General features: G+C 41.2%; 1 protein-coding gene across 3 annotated transcripts in view; it reads left to right on the forward strand.

The window, feature by feature from the left end:
- Nucleotides 1-16,183, forward strand: part of plod2 (procollagen-lysine, 2-oxoglutarate 5-dioxygenase 2) — a 166,123-nt gene that overhangs the window by 46,215 nt on the left and 103,725 nt on the right. For all 3 annotated transcript variants that reach the window (XM_061964876.1, XM_061964878.1, XM_061964877.1), the window contains exon 3: nt 7,577-7,713. In XM_061964876.1, coding sequence (XP_061820860.1) covers nt 7,577-7,713 — 137 coding nt within the window. The remainder of the gene's footprint in view (nt 1-7,576; nt 7,714-16,183) is intronic.

Genomic DNA, 16,183 nt, shown 5'->3' on the forward strand with positions numbered 1-16,183 from the left:
ATGTGAATTAACGGGAATTAATAGGAAATTAATGGGAATAAAGATTTTTTTATATGTGAAAAATAACGAAAGTAATATAATTAGGGTTGCAAAATTCCGGGAATATTCAAAGTTGGAATCTTTCCATGGGAATAAACGGGAATTAATAGGAAATTAATGGGAATAAAGATTTTTTTATATGTGAAAAATAACGAAAGTAATACAATTAGGGTTGCAAAATTCCGGGAATATTCAAAGTTGGAATATTTCCATGTGAATTAACGGGAATTAATGGGAAATTAATGGGAATAAAGATTTTTTTATATGTGAAAAATAACGAAAGTAATACAATTAGGGTTGCAAAATTCCGGGAATATTCAAAGTTGGAATCTTTCCATGTGAATTAACGGGAATTAATAGGAAATTAATGGGAATAAAGATTTTTTTATATGTGAAAAATAACGAAAGTAATACAATTAGGGTTGCAAAATTCCGGGAATATTCAAAGTTGGAATCTTTCCATGGGAGTTAACGGGAATTAATGGGAAATTAATGGGAATAAAGATTTTTTTATACGTGAAAATAACGAAAGTAATATAATTAGGGTTGCAAAATTCCGGGAATATTCAAAGTTGGAATCTTTCCATGTGAATTAACGGGAATTAATAGGAAATTAATGGGAATAAAGATTTTTTTATATGTGAAAAATAACGAAAGTAATACAATTAGGGTTGCAAAATTCCGGGAATATTCAAAGTTGGAATCTTTCTATGGGAATAAACGGGAATTAATAGGAAATTAATGGGAATAAAGATTTTTTTATATGTGAAAAATAACGAAAGTAATACAATTAGGGTTGCAAAATTCCGGGAATATTCAAAGTTGGAATCTTTCCATGGGAGTTAACGGGAATTAATGGGAAATTAATGGGAATAAAGATTTTTTTATACGTGAAAATAACGAAAGTAATATAATTAGGGTTGCAAAATTCCGGGAATATTCAAAGTTGGAATCTTTCCATGTGAATTAACGGGAATTAATAGGAAATTAATGGGAATAAAGATTTTTTTATATGTGAAAAATAACGAAAGTAATACAATTAGGGTTGCAAAATTCCGGGAATATTCAAAGTTGGAATCTTTCCATGGGAGTTAACGGGAATTAATGGGAAATTAATGGGAATAAAGATTTTTTTATACGTGAAAATAACGAAAGTAATATAATTAGGGTTGCAAAATTCCGGGAATATTCAAAGTTGGAATCTTTCCATGGGAGTTAACGGGAATTAATGGGAAATTAATGGGAATAAAGATTTTTTTATACGTGAAAATAACGAAAGTAATATAATTAGGGTTGCAAAATTCCGGGAATATTCAAAGTTGGAATCTTTCCATGTGAATTAACGGGAATTAATGGGAAATTAATGGGAATAAAGATTTTTTTATACGTGAAAATAACGAAAGTAATATAATTAGGGTTGCAAAATTCCGGGAATTTTCAAAGTTGGAATCTTTCCATGGGAATTAACAGGAATATATGGGAATTAATGGGAATTCATGGGAAATTAATGGGAATAAAGATTTCGTACATAAACAAGGAAGTTGCTACTACTACTAGAACATGGCAAAATAAAGCCGTGACATCTAAAAATGTTTTTTGTATACGTGAAAATAATGAAAGTAATATAATTAGGGTTCCAAAATTCCGGGAATTTTCAAAGTTGGAATCTTTCCATGGGAATTAATGGGAATATATGGGAATTAACAGGAATTAATGGGGAATTAATGGGAATAAAGATTTCGTACATGAACAAGGAAGTTGCTACTACTACTACTAGAACATGGCAAAATAAAAGCCGCCACATCTTAAATATGCATTTTTTTTTTTTTATAAGTGAAAATAACGAAAGTAATATAATTAGGGTTGCAAATTTCCGGGAATTTTCAAAGTTGGAATCTTTCCATGTAAATTAACAGGAATTAATGGGGAATTAATGGAAATAAATATTTCGTACATGAACAAGGAAGTTGCTACTACTACTAGAACATGGCAAAATAAAAGCCGCCGCAATCTTAAAAACGCAGGGTTGTTTTTTTTTTTATACGTGAAAATAACGAAAGTAATATAATTAGGGTTGCAAAATTCAGGGAATTTTCAAAGTTGGAATCTTTCCATGGGAATAAACGGGAATATATGGGAATTAGCGGGAATTAATGGGAAATTAATGGGAATAAAGATTCCGTACATGAACAAGGAAGTTGCTGCTACTACTAGAACATGGCAAAATAAAAGCTGCCACATCTTAAAAATGCAGGGTTGTTTTTTTTATACGTGAAAATAACGAAAGTAATATAATTAGGGTTGCAAAATTCCGGGAATATTCAAAGTTGGAATCTTTCCTTGGAAATAAACGGAAATATATGGGAATTAATGGGAATTAATGGGAAATTAATGGAAATAAAGATTTCGTACATGAACAAGGAAGTTGCTACTACTACTAGAACATGGCAAAATAAAAGCCGCCACATCTTAAAAATGCAGGGTTTTTTTTTTATACGTGAAAATAACAAAAGTAATATAATTAGGGTTGAAAAATTCCTGGAATATTCAAAGTTGGAATCTTTCCATGGGAATTAACGGGAATATATGGGAATTAACAGGAATTATTGGGAAATTCATGGGAATAAAGATTCCGTACATGAACAAGGAAGTTGCTACTACTACTAGAACATGGCAAAATAAAAGCCGCCACATCTTAAAAATGCAGGGGTTTTTTTCATGTGAAAATAAAGAAAGTAATATAATTAGGGTTGCAAAATTCCGGGAATTTTCAAAGTTGGAATCATTCCATGGGAATTAATGGGAATATATGGGAATTAACGGGAATTATTGGGAAATTAACGGGAATAAAGATTCCGTACAGTAACAAGGAAGTTGCTACTACTACTACTAGAACATGGCAAAATAAAGCCGTGACATCTAAAAATGCAGTGTTTTTTTTTTGTATACGTGAAAATAATGAAAGTAATATAATTAGGGTTGCCAAATTCCGGGAATATTCAAAGTTGGAATCTTTCCATGGGAATTAATGGGAAAGTAATGGGAATAAAGATTGTGTACATGAACAAGGAAGTTGCTACTACTACTACTAGAACATGGCAAAATAAAAGCCGCCACATCTTAAAAATGCAGGGGTTTTTTTATACGTGAAAAATAACGAAAGTAATATAATTAGGGTTGCAAAATTCCGGGAATATTCAAAGTTGGAATCTTTCCATGGGAATAAACGGGAATATATGGGAATTAACGGGAATTAATGGGGAATTAATGGGAATAAAGATTTCGTACATGAACAAGGAAGTTGCTACTACTACTACTAGAACATGGCAAAATAAAAGCCGCCACATCGTAAACATGCAAGGTTTTTTTTTTATACGTGAAAATAACGAAAGTAATATAATGCATGTATGAATATATATATAGTGTAATAATATTTGGGAGTGTTGTAATCCTTTTTATAGCCGTTTGATCCACGTTAGCTTTATTTTTCAACTCACTTACGTAAACAACGGTAAGCAAATACGCTAGGGCCATATGATTCCATTCGGAATCGATTCTCGATTCAAAATTGCTTTTACTGGCACCGTTTGCAAATAATTAAGCCATGCAAATAAACATTTACACAATATTTCTGTGTAAACGTATAATTTCACAACGTATATATGTACAGGAGACCGGGCTTTCTGCTCCGCCGCTCCCAGTCTGTGGAACGCTCTCCCTGACCACCTGAGGGCACCACAGACTGTGGATGCTTTTAAAAAAGGCTTAACCCTGTAAGACCCAAATATAGAAAAAGCAATAAAAAAAAAAATTTGACCTTTCAGATGTTGTAGGAGGCATTTGATGCAGAAAGTTAAAAAAAAAATGTTTATGTATGTTTTTAGAGAAATGTTGTAATATTGCAACTTTGGGCTTTGATGGGAGCAGAATTTCTGTATTTGTCCTCACGTTGTATGAACAACTAAGGGTTCATTTGCAGGGTTGATTGCTTACCTAGCCCCATAACGGTATATACCATTAATAATAATCACACATTAGTTATGAAGTCATTTATTACAAATATAAAAAATATGAAACAAGATAAAACTCTTAAAAAACGCTTTTCATGAGATTGGTCATGAAGACTTTCCTTGGTGGTGAAAGTCCTAAAAACAGTCCCTGTCATCTGTAAAACGTCTGTAGAATGTATACTATCCATGTATGGAGAAAATACTTCAGGCAGTGATGTAGTGGAGGGAATACAACCTGTTTGAGTCCACTGCAACAAGCCAGCATTTTGACTACCACATTCACCCAGTGTTGTATAATTGCAACAATTATATAACAAGCTCTAAATGAAATTTGATGCATCCGTTCCACAATAACGACATATGTACATGCACTAGACATTGTAATGACAACCAAAAAATACATAAAATACATTTTAATTACTTGAATCTGATGAATCCAGTCCAATGAAACAAACAGATTTTGTTCCGAGGAAACCTTGAGAGGTTTTTTGAGTTCATGGCCAGAAGGTGTGACATATAAACAAATGTACCATCCAATAGTACTGTGAGACTGAACAATAGGATCCAATGACTAAGTAAAAGTGGTAAAAAAATAAAAAAAGATAAAACAGATTGTTTTTTAGGATGGTTAAAGGTAACGTTGTAATTTTACAACAAGGGGTGTTACAGGGTTAAAAACCCTTCTTTTTAAGAAAGCCTTTTTTTTAGATATATGCATACTAGTTTTAGCTGTTTGGCTGTTTTTATTTTAAATATTTTTTTAATTATCTTTTTATTTTTATTTTTTTAATACACTGTAGCACTTTGAGGTTGTTTACTCAATGTAAAATGCTTTTTTTTTTTACAAATACAATCCATTATTATTATTGTTATTGCAGATTATATGGAAAAATACATTTTCTTCTCAAATTTATAGTCCGCAAAATGTTTAAAAACTCCAAAATTGGTAAATGAACAGTTACTTCTACTATGCAAAGCCAAAGCCATTTATCAACAACACCCAGAAACAATTCGCTGGGCCTGAGCTCATCTAAGATGGACTGATGCAAAGTGGAAAAGTGTTCTGTGGTCTGACGAGTCTACATAACAATGATTGTTGTTATGATCAAGAAGCTGGTGTGTAATGAGCACAATACGTACAGTGCAAACACTTTGTACGGCGCAGCATAACACATTCGGCTTCATGAAAAAAAGTTACTTCGTAGTTACTGTCAGAAAAATTATATGTAAATTATCAAAAAACTTTCCGTTCTCTGGGTTCCCAATGAACAGTTACTTCTACTATGCAAAGCCAAAGCCATTTATCAACAACACCCAGAAACAATTCGCTGGGCCTGAGCTCATCTAAGATGGACTGATGCAAAGTGGAAAAGTGTTCTGTGGTCTGACGAGTCCACATAACAATGATTGTTGTTATGATCAAGAAGCTGGTGTTTAATGAGCACAATACGTACAGTGCAAACACTTTGTACGGCGCAGCATGACACATTCTGCTTCATGAAAAAAAAGTTACTTTGTAGTTACTGTCAGGAAAAATTGTATGTAAATCATCAAAAAACTTTCCGTTCCCTGGGTTCCCAATGAACAGACAAGAGGCTGTATTTGTTACACCAAGCAAAGGCTTGGAAATTTCCATTGTGTACGAAGAAAGGAGACGGGAGGGGGTTATCCATTGTCATCGAAGACCTGCTCAAGCTGAATCCAGGACTAGCCCAAGCCTGAGGCATCTTTTTCTTTTGTTTTTTAATGTGACCAAAAACAGGAGCTGTTTACATACTCCCCATTCCTCTGGAAGCAGATGTTGTTGTGTAAACAGGGAGTGTCCAAATAAAGGAGGAGACGTAAACCTTTTTTCGTCAGAGCGTGCTGAGATACTGTGCAAGGGTACAGTGTACCAGTGACTTCATCACAGTCAGATTTACAAACATATGAACCCTAAAGAGTATCTTATTCACCATTTGATTGGCAGCAGTTAACGGGTTATGTTTAAAAGCTCATACCAGCATTCTTCCCTGCTTGGCACTCAGCATCAAGGCTTGGAATTGGGGGTTAAATCACCAAAAATTATTCCCGGGCGTGGCGCCGCTGCTGCCCACTGCTCCCCTCACCTCCCAGGGGGTGAACAAGGGGATGGGTCGAATGCAGACGACAAATTTTATTACACCTAGTGTGTGTGGGACAATCATTGCTACTTTAACTTAACTTTAACTTTACACATACAAACTGTAGCACACAAAAAAGCACATTTAATAAAAAAAACTTTATTATGGTCTTACCTTTACTTATAAATGAAGTCCATGCGCCGCAACTAAAGCCCTCACTTCAACTTTCCACGTGCAAGATTGAATCTATTTAAAAAAGTGTAACCGAGGGTTTATAAATGTCGCCTATACTGTATGAAACTACAAAATAACAAACACGGAGGCTCCAGTTTACACGAGGACCACTTTATTTACCTTCTTTCAAAAAACCTCCGCTCCACTCCGTGTCATCACTTCCGCTCTTAGCGCCTTCAAAATAAGAGCTCACGGCATATGCTGTATAACAGCGCATAACAGGAACTTAACATCACAAAGAGGAAAGCCCATGAAAATAGGTTACAAAAGTTATTTAATAAGAAGCCAAAAAGTGCAAAAACAATAATGTTCGTGTTGGAGGAGTTGTGAATTAGGTATGCCTGCAGTCTGCAGGTGTACCTAATGTTGTGGCCCTGCAGTCATTCACAACTCCTCCAACACCAACATTATTGTTTTTGCACTTTTTGGCTTCTTATGAAATAACTTTTTTAAATAGATTCAATCTTGCACGTGGAAAGTTTAAGTGTGGGCTTTAGTTGATATAACAATTCCACGGCGGGGGTGCAGGAGGCGGGATTACCGGAGCCTCAGCCAGTGCGTCTTTTGCAGCCCTCAGCACAAGAAACACTTTACACACATACAGTTGTTGACAAAATACACTGTACATTATATACCCCAGCTAACTAAACTATGGAAATGTATAATATAATTCATATAGCAATACGGTCTCACTGCACAGCAGGCCAGCAGTTAGCCGAGTACGGAATCCATGTTGAGGCACTGAGTGACGTGCCTCAACTGGCTGCTGTTCACCGCACCGTCTCTTCTCAGTATTTGAACGGCAAATGTGAAAAATTCAGCGATTTTGAATAAAAAATCATCTAAAACTGGTGAAGTTAAATGGAAAATAACTTTATAGTATAATCACTGGATACATATAACAATTTAATTATTTTTTTTTCTTTTTACATTTTTTTTCTTTCCACTGCACGTCACTGCAGTGTACAGACGACTCTCCTCAATATTCAGTCCAAATTGAATTCTGTCTCTGTTTAATTCCTTGCCTCTGGTCTTGTTTAATAAATGTCATCGGTGTTTGAACCTGACAGTTACCATAGCTAGCAATCTGAAAACAAGGTTTTGGACGGCACAGTTATCATAATCAGCTCATTTTAACATTTTTTTTTTTAAAGGCTAATATTCTGCGTTATCTTCTGTGTTGTACGACAGGTGTTGGGATTGGGAGAGGCGTGGAAGGGTGGTGACGTTGGACGATCTATAGGTGGAGGACAAAAAGTCAGACTACTGAAGGAGGCCATGGAAGGTTTAGCGGAGCAGGAAGATCTGGTGGTCCTCTTCGTGGATAGGTACGTAGCATTTTCCAAACAGAGAGCTTTTGTTTACAAACTCCAAAAAGCACTAAAGTTGTCACGTTGTGTAAAAGGTAAACAAAAAGAGAATACAACAAATCCTTTTCAACTTATATTCAATTGAATAGACTGCAAAGACAAGATATTTAATGTTCAAACTGGTAAACTTTGTTATTTTTTGCAAATATTAGCTCATTTGGAATTTGATGCCTGCATAATGTTTCAAAAAAGCTGGCACAAGTGGCAAAAAAGACTTTTCTCAACCAGCTATTGCAAGGAATTTAGGGTATTCACCATCTACGCTCCGTAATATCATCAAAAGGTTCAGAGAATCTGAAGAAATCACTGCACGTACGCGGCAATGCCCGTTACCTTCAATCCCTCAATCAAAAAGTGACATCAGTGAGTAAAGGATATCACCGCATGGGCTCAGGAACACTTCAGAAAAACCACTGTCAGTAACTGCAGTTGGTCGCTACATCTGTAAGTGCAAGTTAAAACTCTACTATGCAAAGCCATTTATCAACAACACCCAGAAACAATTCGCTGGGCCCGAGCTCATCTAAGACGGACTGACGCAAAGTGGAAAAGCGTTCTGTGGTCTGACGAGTCTACATAACAATGATTTGTTGTTATGATCAAGAAGCTGGTGTGTAATGAGCGCAATACGTACAGTGCAAACACTTTGTACGGCGCAGCATAACACATTCGGCTTCGTGAAAAAAAGTTACTTCGTAGTTACTGTCAGAAAAATTGGATGTAAATTATCAAAAAACTTTACGTTCGCTGAGTTCCCAATGAACAGTTACTTCTACTATGCAAAGCCAAATCCATTTATCAACAACACCCAGAAACATTTTGTTGGGACTGAGCTCATCTAAGATGGACTGATGCAAAGTGGAAAAGCGTTCCGTGGTCTGACGAGTCTACATAACAATGATTGTTGTTATGATCAAGAAGCTGGTGTGTAATGAGCGCAATACGTACAGTGCAAACACTTTGTACGGCGCAGCATGACACATTCGGCTTCATGAAAAAAAGTTACTTCGTAGTTACTGTCAGAAAAATTGTATGTAAATTATCCAAAAACTTTCCGTTCTCTGGGTTCCCAATGAACAGTTACTTCTACTATGCAAAGCCAAAGCCATTTATCAACAACACCCAGAAACAATTCGCTGGGCCTGAGCTCATCTAAGATGGACTGATGCAAAGTGGAAAAGTGTTCTGTGGTCTGACGAGTCTACATAACAATGATTGTTGTTATGATCAAGAAGCTGGTGTGTAATGAGTACAATACGTACAGTGCAAACACTTTGTAGGGCGCAGCATAACACATTCGGCTTCATGAAAAAAAGTTACTTCGTAGTTACTGTCAGAAAAATTGGATGTAAATTATCAAAAAACTTTACGTTCGCTGAGTTCCCAATGAACAGTTACTTCTACTATGCAAAGCCAAAGCCATTTATCAACAACACCCAGAAACAATTCGCTGGGCCCGAGCTCATCTAAGATGGACTGACGCAAAGTGGAAAAGCGTTCTGTGGTCTGACGAGTCCACATAACAATGATTGTTGTTATGATCAAGAAGCTGGTGTGTAATGAGCGCAATACGTACAGTGCAAACACTTTGTACGGCGCAGCATGACACATTCGGCTTCATGAAATAAAGTTACTTCGTAGTTACTGTTATCAAAAAACTTTCCGTTCTCTGGGTTCCCAATGAACAGTTACTTCTACTATGCAAAGCCAAAGCCATTTATCAACAACACCCAGAAACAATTCACTGGGCCCGAGCTCATCTAAGATGGACTGATGCAAAGTGGAAAAGCGTTCTGTGGTCTGACGAGTCCACATTTCAAATTGTTTTTGGAAACTGTGGACGTCGTGTCCTCCACACCTAAGAGGAAAAGAACCATCCGGATTGTTCTAGGCGCAAAGTGTAAAAGGCAGCATGTGTGATGGTATGGGGGTGTATTAGTGCCCAAGACATGGGTAACTTACACATCTGTGAAGGCGCCATTAATGCTGAAAGGTACATACAGCTTTTGGAGCAACATATGCTGCCATCTAAGCAACGTCATCATGGACGCCCCTGCTTATTTCAGCAAGACAATGCCAATATGAAGGCTAAAATATCAGAAGGGAGACTGTTGAACAACTTAAGCTGTACATCAAGCAAGAATGGGAAATAATTCCACTTCAAAAATGTGTCTCCTCAGTTCCCAAGCCTTTACTGAGTGTTGTTAAAAGGAACAGTCTATTCAATTGAATATAAGTTGAAAAGGATTTGTTGTATTCTCTTTTTATTTACCATTTACACAACGTGCCCACTTCACTGCTTTTAGGTTTTGTAGAATAGAAAAACACCCACACTCAGTTCATGATTTAAAATCCCAGCGACACCAGTAATTACCGTGAAGAATGAACGTGCACGGTGTCTCTGCACACCTTTTAAAAACCCCCTGCAATTATCCCTGCAAAGGTGTTATTACGAGAGCTTCGCCGCTGGAGACGTACGAGTTTACAGAGCCGAGAGAAAGTTTTACGGGGGTGAACGCGGTTCGGAATAATAAGAGCTTTGTCGGCCCAAAAATGGCCATCGGAGCAGAAAGCGATAATGAGGTAACAAAGCGTGTCTGCGAAGAGGCGTCTCACCTTGGAACCAGGCAATTAGAGCCTCTTCCAGGGGAAATGACTGCGGTGCACCTGTGCCCCAGACCACTCCAATAAAGACGTGTAACCCAGCAGAGACGTATTTAGCCTTATCACGGTCTTACTGTAAATATACGTGGCATTTCTTTGCTCCGGGTCATTAGATGAATCAAACAATCGAGAGAATTGACTTCACTCAGGTGTGGTTGCAGTTCATTTGCAGTTAAACAGCTCATTAAAGCAGCAGAATTAGCTCAGAGCAACCCTCACCCCTCCACCCCGACATCTTGCCCCTGAGGTTGTAGTTTCTGAAAAACTATTAATACCAAAGATTATTCAAATGCTATGCACGGGTTCTCCCTGTGGAACAAAAAAAACAACCCTCAGATAAATGCCATTCACGTTGGAAATAAACACAAGTCTTTCAGACAGTCCGATACCCCGTACTCTCTGAGCACTCCCCACAGGACTTCCCGAGGGACACGGTCGAATGCCTTCTCCAAGTCCACAAAACACATGTAGACTGGTTGGGCAAACTCCCATGCACCTTCAAGGACCCTGCCGAGAGTATAGAGCTGGTCCACAGTTCCACGACCAGGACGAAAACCACACTGTTCCTCCTGAATCCGAGGTTCGACTATCCGGCGTAGCCTCCTCTCCAGTACACCTGAATAAACCTTACCGGGAAGGCTGAGGAGTGTGATCCCACGATAGTTAGAACACACCCTCCGGTTCCCCTTCTTAAAGAGAGGAACCACCACCCCGGTCTGCCAATCCAGTGGTACCGCCCCCGATGTCCGCGCGATGCTGCAGAGTCTTGTCAACCAAGACAGCCCCACAGCATCCAGAGCCTTAAGGAACTCCGGGCGGATCTCATCTACCCCCGGGGCCTTGCCACCGAGGAGCTTTTTAACTACCTCAGCAACCTCAGCCCCAGAAATAGGAGAGCCCACCACAGATTCCCCAGGCACTGCTTCCTCATAGGAAGACGTGTTGGTGGGATTGAGGAGGTCTTCGAAGCATTCCCTCCACCGATCCACAACATCCGCAGTCGAGGTCAGCAGAACACCATCCTCGCCATACACGGTGTTGATAGTGCACTGCTTCCCCTTCCTGAGGCGGCGGATGGTGGTCCAGAATTGCTTCGAAGCCGTCCGGAAGTCGTTTTCCATGGCCTCACCGAACTCCTCCCTATGTCCGAGTTTTTGCCTCTGCGACCGCTGAAGCCGCACACCGCTTGGCCTGTCGGTACTTGTCCGCTGCCTCAGGAGTCCTATGAGCCAAAAGAACCCGATAGGACTCCTTCTTCAGCTTGACGGCATCCCTGGGTTCCTTGTTTGTTTTCTTCATAAAGGTCTTCGAGCTGCTCTTTGAGAAGAAAGAAAATACAATCTATTATTATTATTATTATTGCAGATTATATGGAAAAATACATTTTCTTCTCAAATTTATAGTCGGCAAAATGTTTAACAACTCCAAAATTGGTAAAGGAAACAACAACAATGATTGTTGTTATGATCAAGAAGCTGGTGTTTAATGAGCACAATACGTACAGTGCAAACACTTTGTACGGCACAGCATAACACATTCGGCTTCATGAAAAAAAGTTACTTCGTAGTTACTGTCAGAAAAATTGTATATAAATTATCAAAAAACTTTCCGTTGTCTGAGTACCCAATGAACAGACAAGAGGCTGTTTTTGTTGCACCAAGCAAAGGCTTGGAAAATTCCATTGTGTACGATGGGAGGAGACGGGAGGGGGTTATCTATTGTCATCGAAGACCTGCTCAAGATGAATCCAGGACTAGCCCAAGCCTGAGGCATCTTTTTCTTTTGTTTTTAACGTGACCAAAAACAAGAGCTGTTTACATACTCCCCATTCCTTTGGAAGCAGATGTTGTTGTGTAAACAGGGAGTGTCCAAATAAAGGAGGAGACATACACCTTTTATCGTCAGAGCATTTGCAGTTAAACAGCTCATTAAAGCAGCAGAATTTGCTCAGAGCAACCCTCACCCCTTCACCCCGACATCTTGCCCCTGAGGTTGTAGTTTCTGAAAAACTATTAATACCAAAGATTATTCAAATGCTACGCACGGGTTCTCTCTGTGGAAAAAAAAACAACAACCCTCAGATAAATGCCATTCACGTTGGAAATAAACGCAAGTCTTTCTATAGAGCAGTAGAAGAAGTTATGATTTATGAAGGGCAGCTAACTTGTGTGAACACGTGTCAGCCAGATGTACAGACCCTCTCCAAAGATTTACCGTGGACCATAATTCCATTCAAAACGTTAAACTTCCATAGATTATAGATCCAGGGCCCACAACTTTAACGATTGACTTGCTCATTCGTACATAATTCATACTTGCCAACTATCCCGAATTTTCCGGGAGACTCCCGAATTTCAGTGCCGAAAATCTCCCGGGACAACCATTCCCCCGAATTTCTCCCGATTTCCAGCCGGACTTAAGGCACGCCCCCTCCAGGGTCAGCCTGTCGTCACGTCCGCTTTTCCTCCATACAAACAGCGTGCCGGCCCAGTCACGTCATAACATCTACGGCTTTTGGAGAGTGCACAACTGCGCACACAACAAGGAGACGAAGCAGAAGAACGAAGAAGAGACGGTCATGGCGACGACGAGTGACAGAAAATAGAACAAGGATGGACAATTCAACCCTAAACTCACTCTTGTCCTGCAAATGAAATTTCACAGATGCTACCCATACCTATGCTCCTTCAAAGGCTGTGCAACTGGCAGCAAAGCATTGCACTTTCAAATACAACAATGAGTAGAGGAGTGCTATGTGTGTGTATATGTGTACATAAATCCATTCATCTTCTTCCGCTTATCCAAGGTTGGGTCGCGGGGGCAGCAGCCTAAGCAGGGAAGCCCAGACTTCCCTCTCCCCAGCCACTTCGTCCAGCTCTTCCCAGGGGATCCCGAGGCGTTCCCAGGCCAGCCGGGAGGCATAGTCTTCCCAACGTGTCCTGGGTCTTCCCCGCGGCCTCCTACCGGTCGGACGTGCCCTAAACACCTCCCTAGGGAGGCGTTCGGGTGGCATCCTGACCAGATGCCCGAACCACCTCATCTGGCTCCTCTCCATGTGGAGGAGCAGCGGCTTTACTTTGAGCTCCCCCCGGATGGCAGAGTTTCTCACCCTATCTCTAAGGGAGAGCCCCGCCACCCAGCGGAGGAAACTCATTTGGGCCGCTTGTACCCGTGATCTTGTCCTTTCGGTCATAACCCAAAGCTCATGACCATAGGTGAGGATGGGAACGTAGATCGACCGGTAAATTGAGAGCTTTGCCTTCCGGCTCAGTTCCTTCTTCACCGCAACGGATCGATACAGCGTCCGCATTACTGAAGACGCCGCACCGAACCGCCTGTCGATCTCACGATCCACTCTTCCCTCACTCGTGAACAAGACTCCGAGGTACTTGAACTCCTCCACTTGGGGCAAGATCTCCTCCCCAACCCAGAGATGGCACTCCACCCTTTTCCGGGCGAGAACCATGGACTCGGACTTGGAGGTGCTGATTCTCATCCCAGTCGCTGCACACTCGGCTGCGAACCGATCCAGCGAGAGCTGAAGATCTTGGCCAGATGAAGCCATCAGGACCACATCATCTGCAAAAAGCAGAGACCTAATCCTGCAGCCACCAAACCAGATCCCCTCAACGCCTTGACTGCGCCTAGAAATTCTGTCCATAAAAGTTATGAACAGAATCGGTGACAAAGGGCAGCCTTGGCGGAGTCCAACCCTCACTGGAAACGTGTCCGACCTACTGCCGGCAATGCGGACCAAGCTCTGACACTGATCGTACAGGGAGCGGACAGCCACAATCAGACAGTCCGATACCCCATACTCTCTGAGCACTCCCCACAGGACCTCCCGAGGGACACGGTCGAATGCCTTCTCCAAGTCCACAAAGCACATGTAGACTGGTTGGGCAAACTCCCATGCACCCTCAAGGACCCTGCCGAGAGTATAGAGCTGGTCCACAGTTCCACGACCAGGACGAAAACCATACTGTTCCTCTTGAATCCGAGGTTCGACTATCCGGCGTAGCCTCCTCTCCAGTACACCTGAATAAACCTTACCGGGAAGGCTGAGGAGTGTGATCCCACGATTTATTTATATATATAATGAAATAAATATATATAGCTAGAATTCACTGTGTCAAGAGTTGTTGGTGACGAACCCCAAGATGCAGAGATGGCAGGCTTTGACCAGGAAAACATGATTTAATTTAACACTATAGCAAAAAAACAACAACAAAAGGGTACAAACAAAAGGCGTGCACAAGGCGGAGAACAAACTTGGCTATGAACTAAAATAGCACAAAGGCTAACTGTCGACAAGAAACAAAAACACTTACTGTGACACGAAGGAACTATGACATGAGCAGAGTGAACAAAAGTAGACAGAGCTACAACGACAAGTATTATGACAGGTAGTAGTGACAATAATCCAGCACTGACTGGAGAGAAAGGCAGGTTCAAATAGCAGCTGGCTGATTGACACCAGGTGTGGCCAGGTGCCAATCAGCCACAGCTGAGGGGACAAAGCACTGAGGGAGATAATCAGGAAATAACCAAAATAAGAGCGCTGACAGGAAACAAAGACAGGAAAAACCAAAACCTAAATGAACTGTCATTGACAAACCTGACACACTGAAAGTCAATTATTTATTTTATTTATATATATAAAATACTTGAATTTCAGTGAATTCTAGCTATATATACCCCCCCCCCCCCCCACACACACACACACCCCACCCAATCTCCCAAATTCGGAGATCTCAAGGTTGGCAAGTATGACATAATTTGGTCTTCCAGCTCACAAAACCCACGAAAACAGGATTTAAAAAAATTAGAATACTGTGAAGAAATGGGATGAGATGAGAAGTCCAAGTCTGAGTCCATGGTTCCCACCCGGAAAAGGGTGGAGTGCCGTCTACGGCTTGGGGAAGAGGTCTTGCCCCAAGTGGAGGAGTTTAAGTACCTTGGAGTCTTGTTCACGAGTGAGGGAAGAGTGGACAGGCGAATCAGTGCGGCGTCTTCAGTAATGCGGACGCTGTATTGATCTGTGGTTCTCGCCCGGAAAAGGGTGGAGTGCCATCTCCGGGTCTGGGAGGAGACCCTGCCCCAAGTGGAGGAGTTCAAGTACCTTGGAGTCTTGTTCATGAGTGAGGGAAGAGTGGATCGTGAGATCGACAGGCGGATCAGTGCGGCGTCTTCAGTAATGCGGACGCTGTATCGATCTGTGGTTCTCGCCCGGAAAAGTGTGGAGTGCCATCTCCGGGTCTGGGAGGAGACCCTGCCCCAAGTGGAGGAGTTCAAGTACCTTGGAGTCTTGTTCATGAGTGAGGGAAGAGTGGATCGTGAGATCGACAGGCGGATCAGTGTGGCGTCTTCCGTAATGCGGACCCTGTATCGATCCGTTGTGGTGAAGAAGGAGCTGAGCCGGAAGGCAAAGATCTCAATTTACCGCTGGATCTACGTTCCATTCTCACCTCTGGTCATGAGCTTTGGGTTATGACCGAAAGGACAAGAGCATGGTGAGTTCCCACCATCGGGTGGCAGGGGCTCTCCCTCAGAGATAGGGTGAGAAGAGAGGAGCCAGATGAGGTGGTTCGGGCATCTGGTCAGGATGGCACCCGGACGCCTCCCTGGGGAGGTGTTTAGGGCACTGAGGCTACGGGGAAGACCCAGGACACGTTGGGAAGACTATGTCTCCTGGCTGGCCTGGGACGCCTCGGGATCCCCCGGGAAGAGCTGCATGAAGTAGCTGGAGGGAGGAAAGTCTGGG

This window comes from Nerophis lumbriciformis, linkage group LG07, assembly GCF_033978685.3.
Source record: "Nerophis lumbriciformis linkage group LG07, RoL_Nlum_v2.1, whole genome shotgun sequence".
NCBI classification, from domain to species: domain Eukaryota; kingdom Metazoa; phylum Chordata; class Actinopteri; order Syngnathiformes; family Syngnathidae; genus Nerophis; species Nerophis lumbriciformis.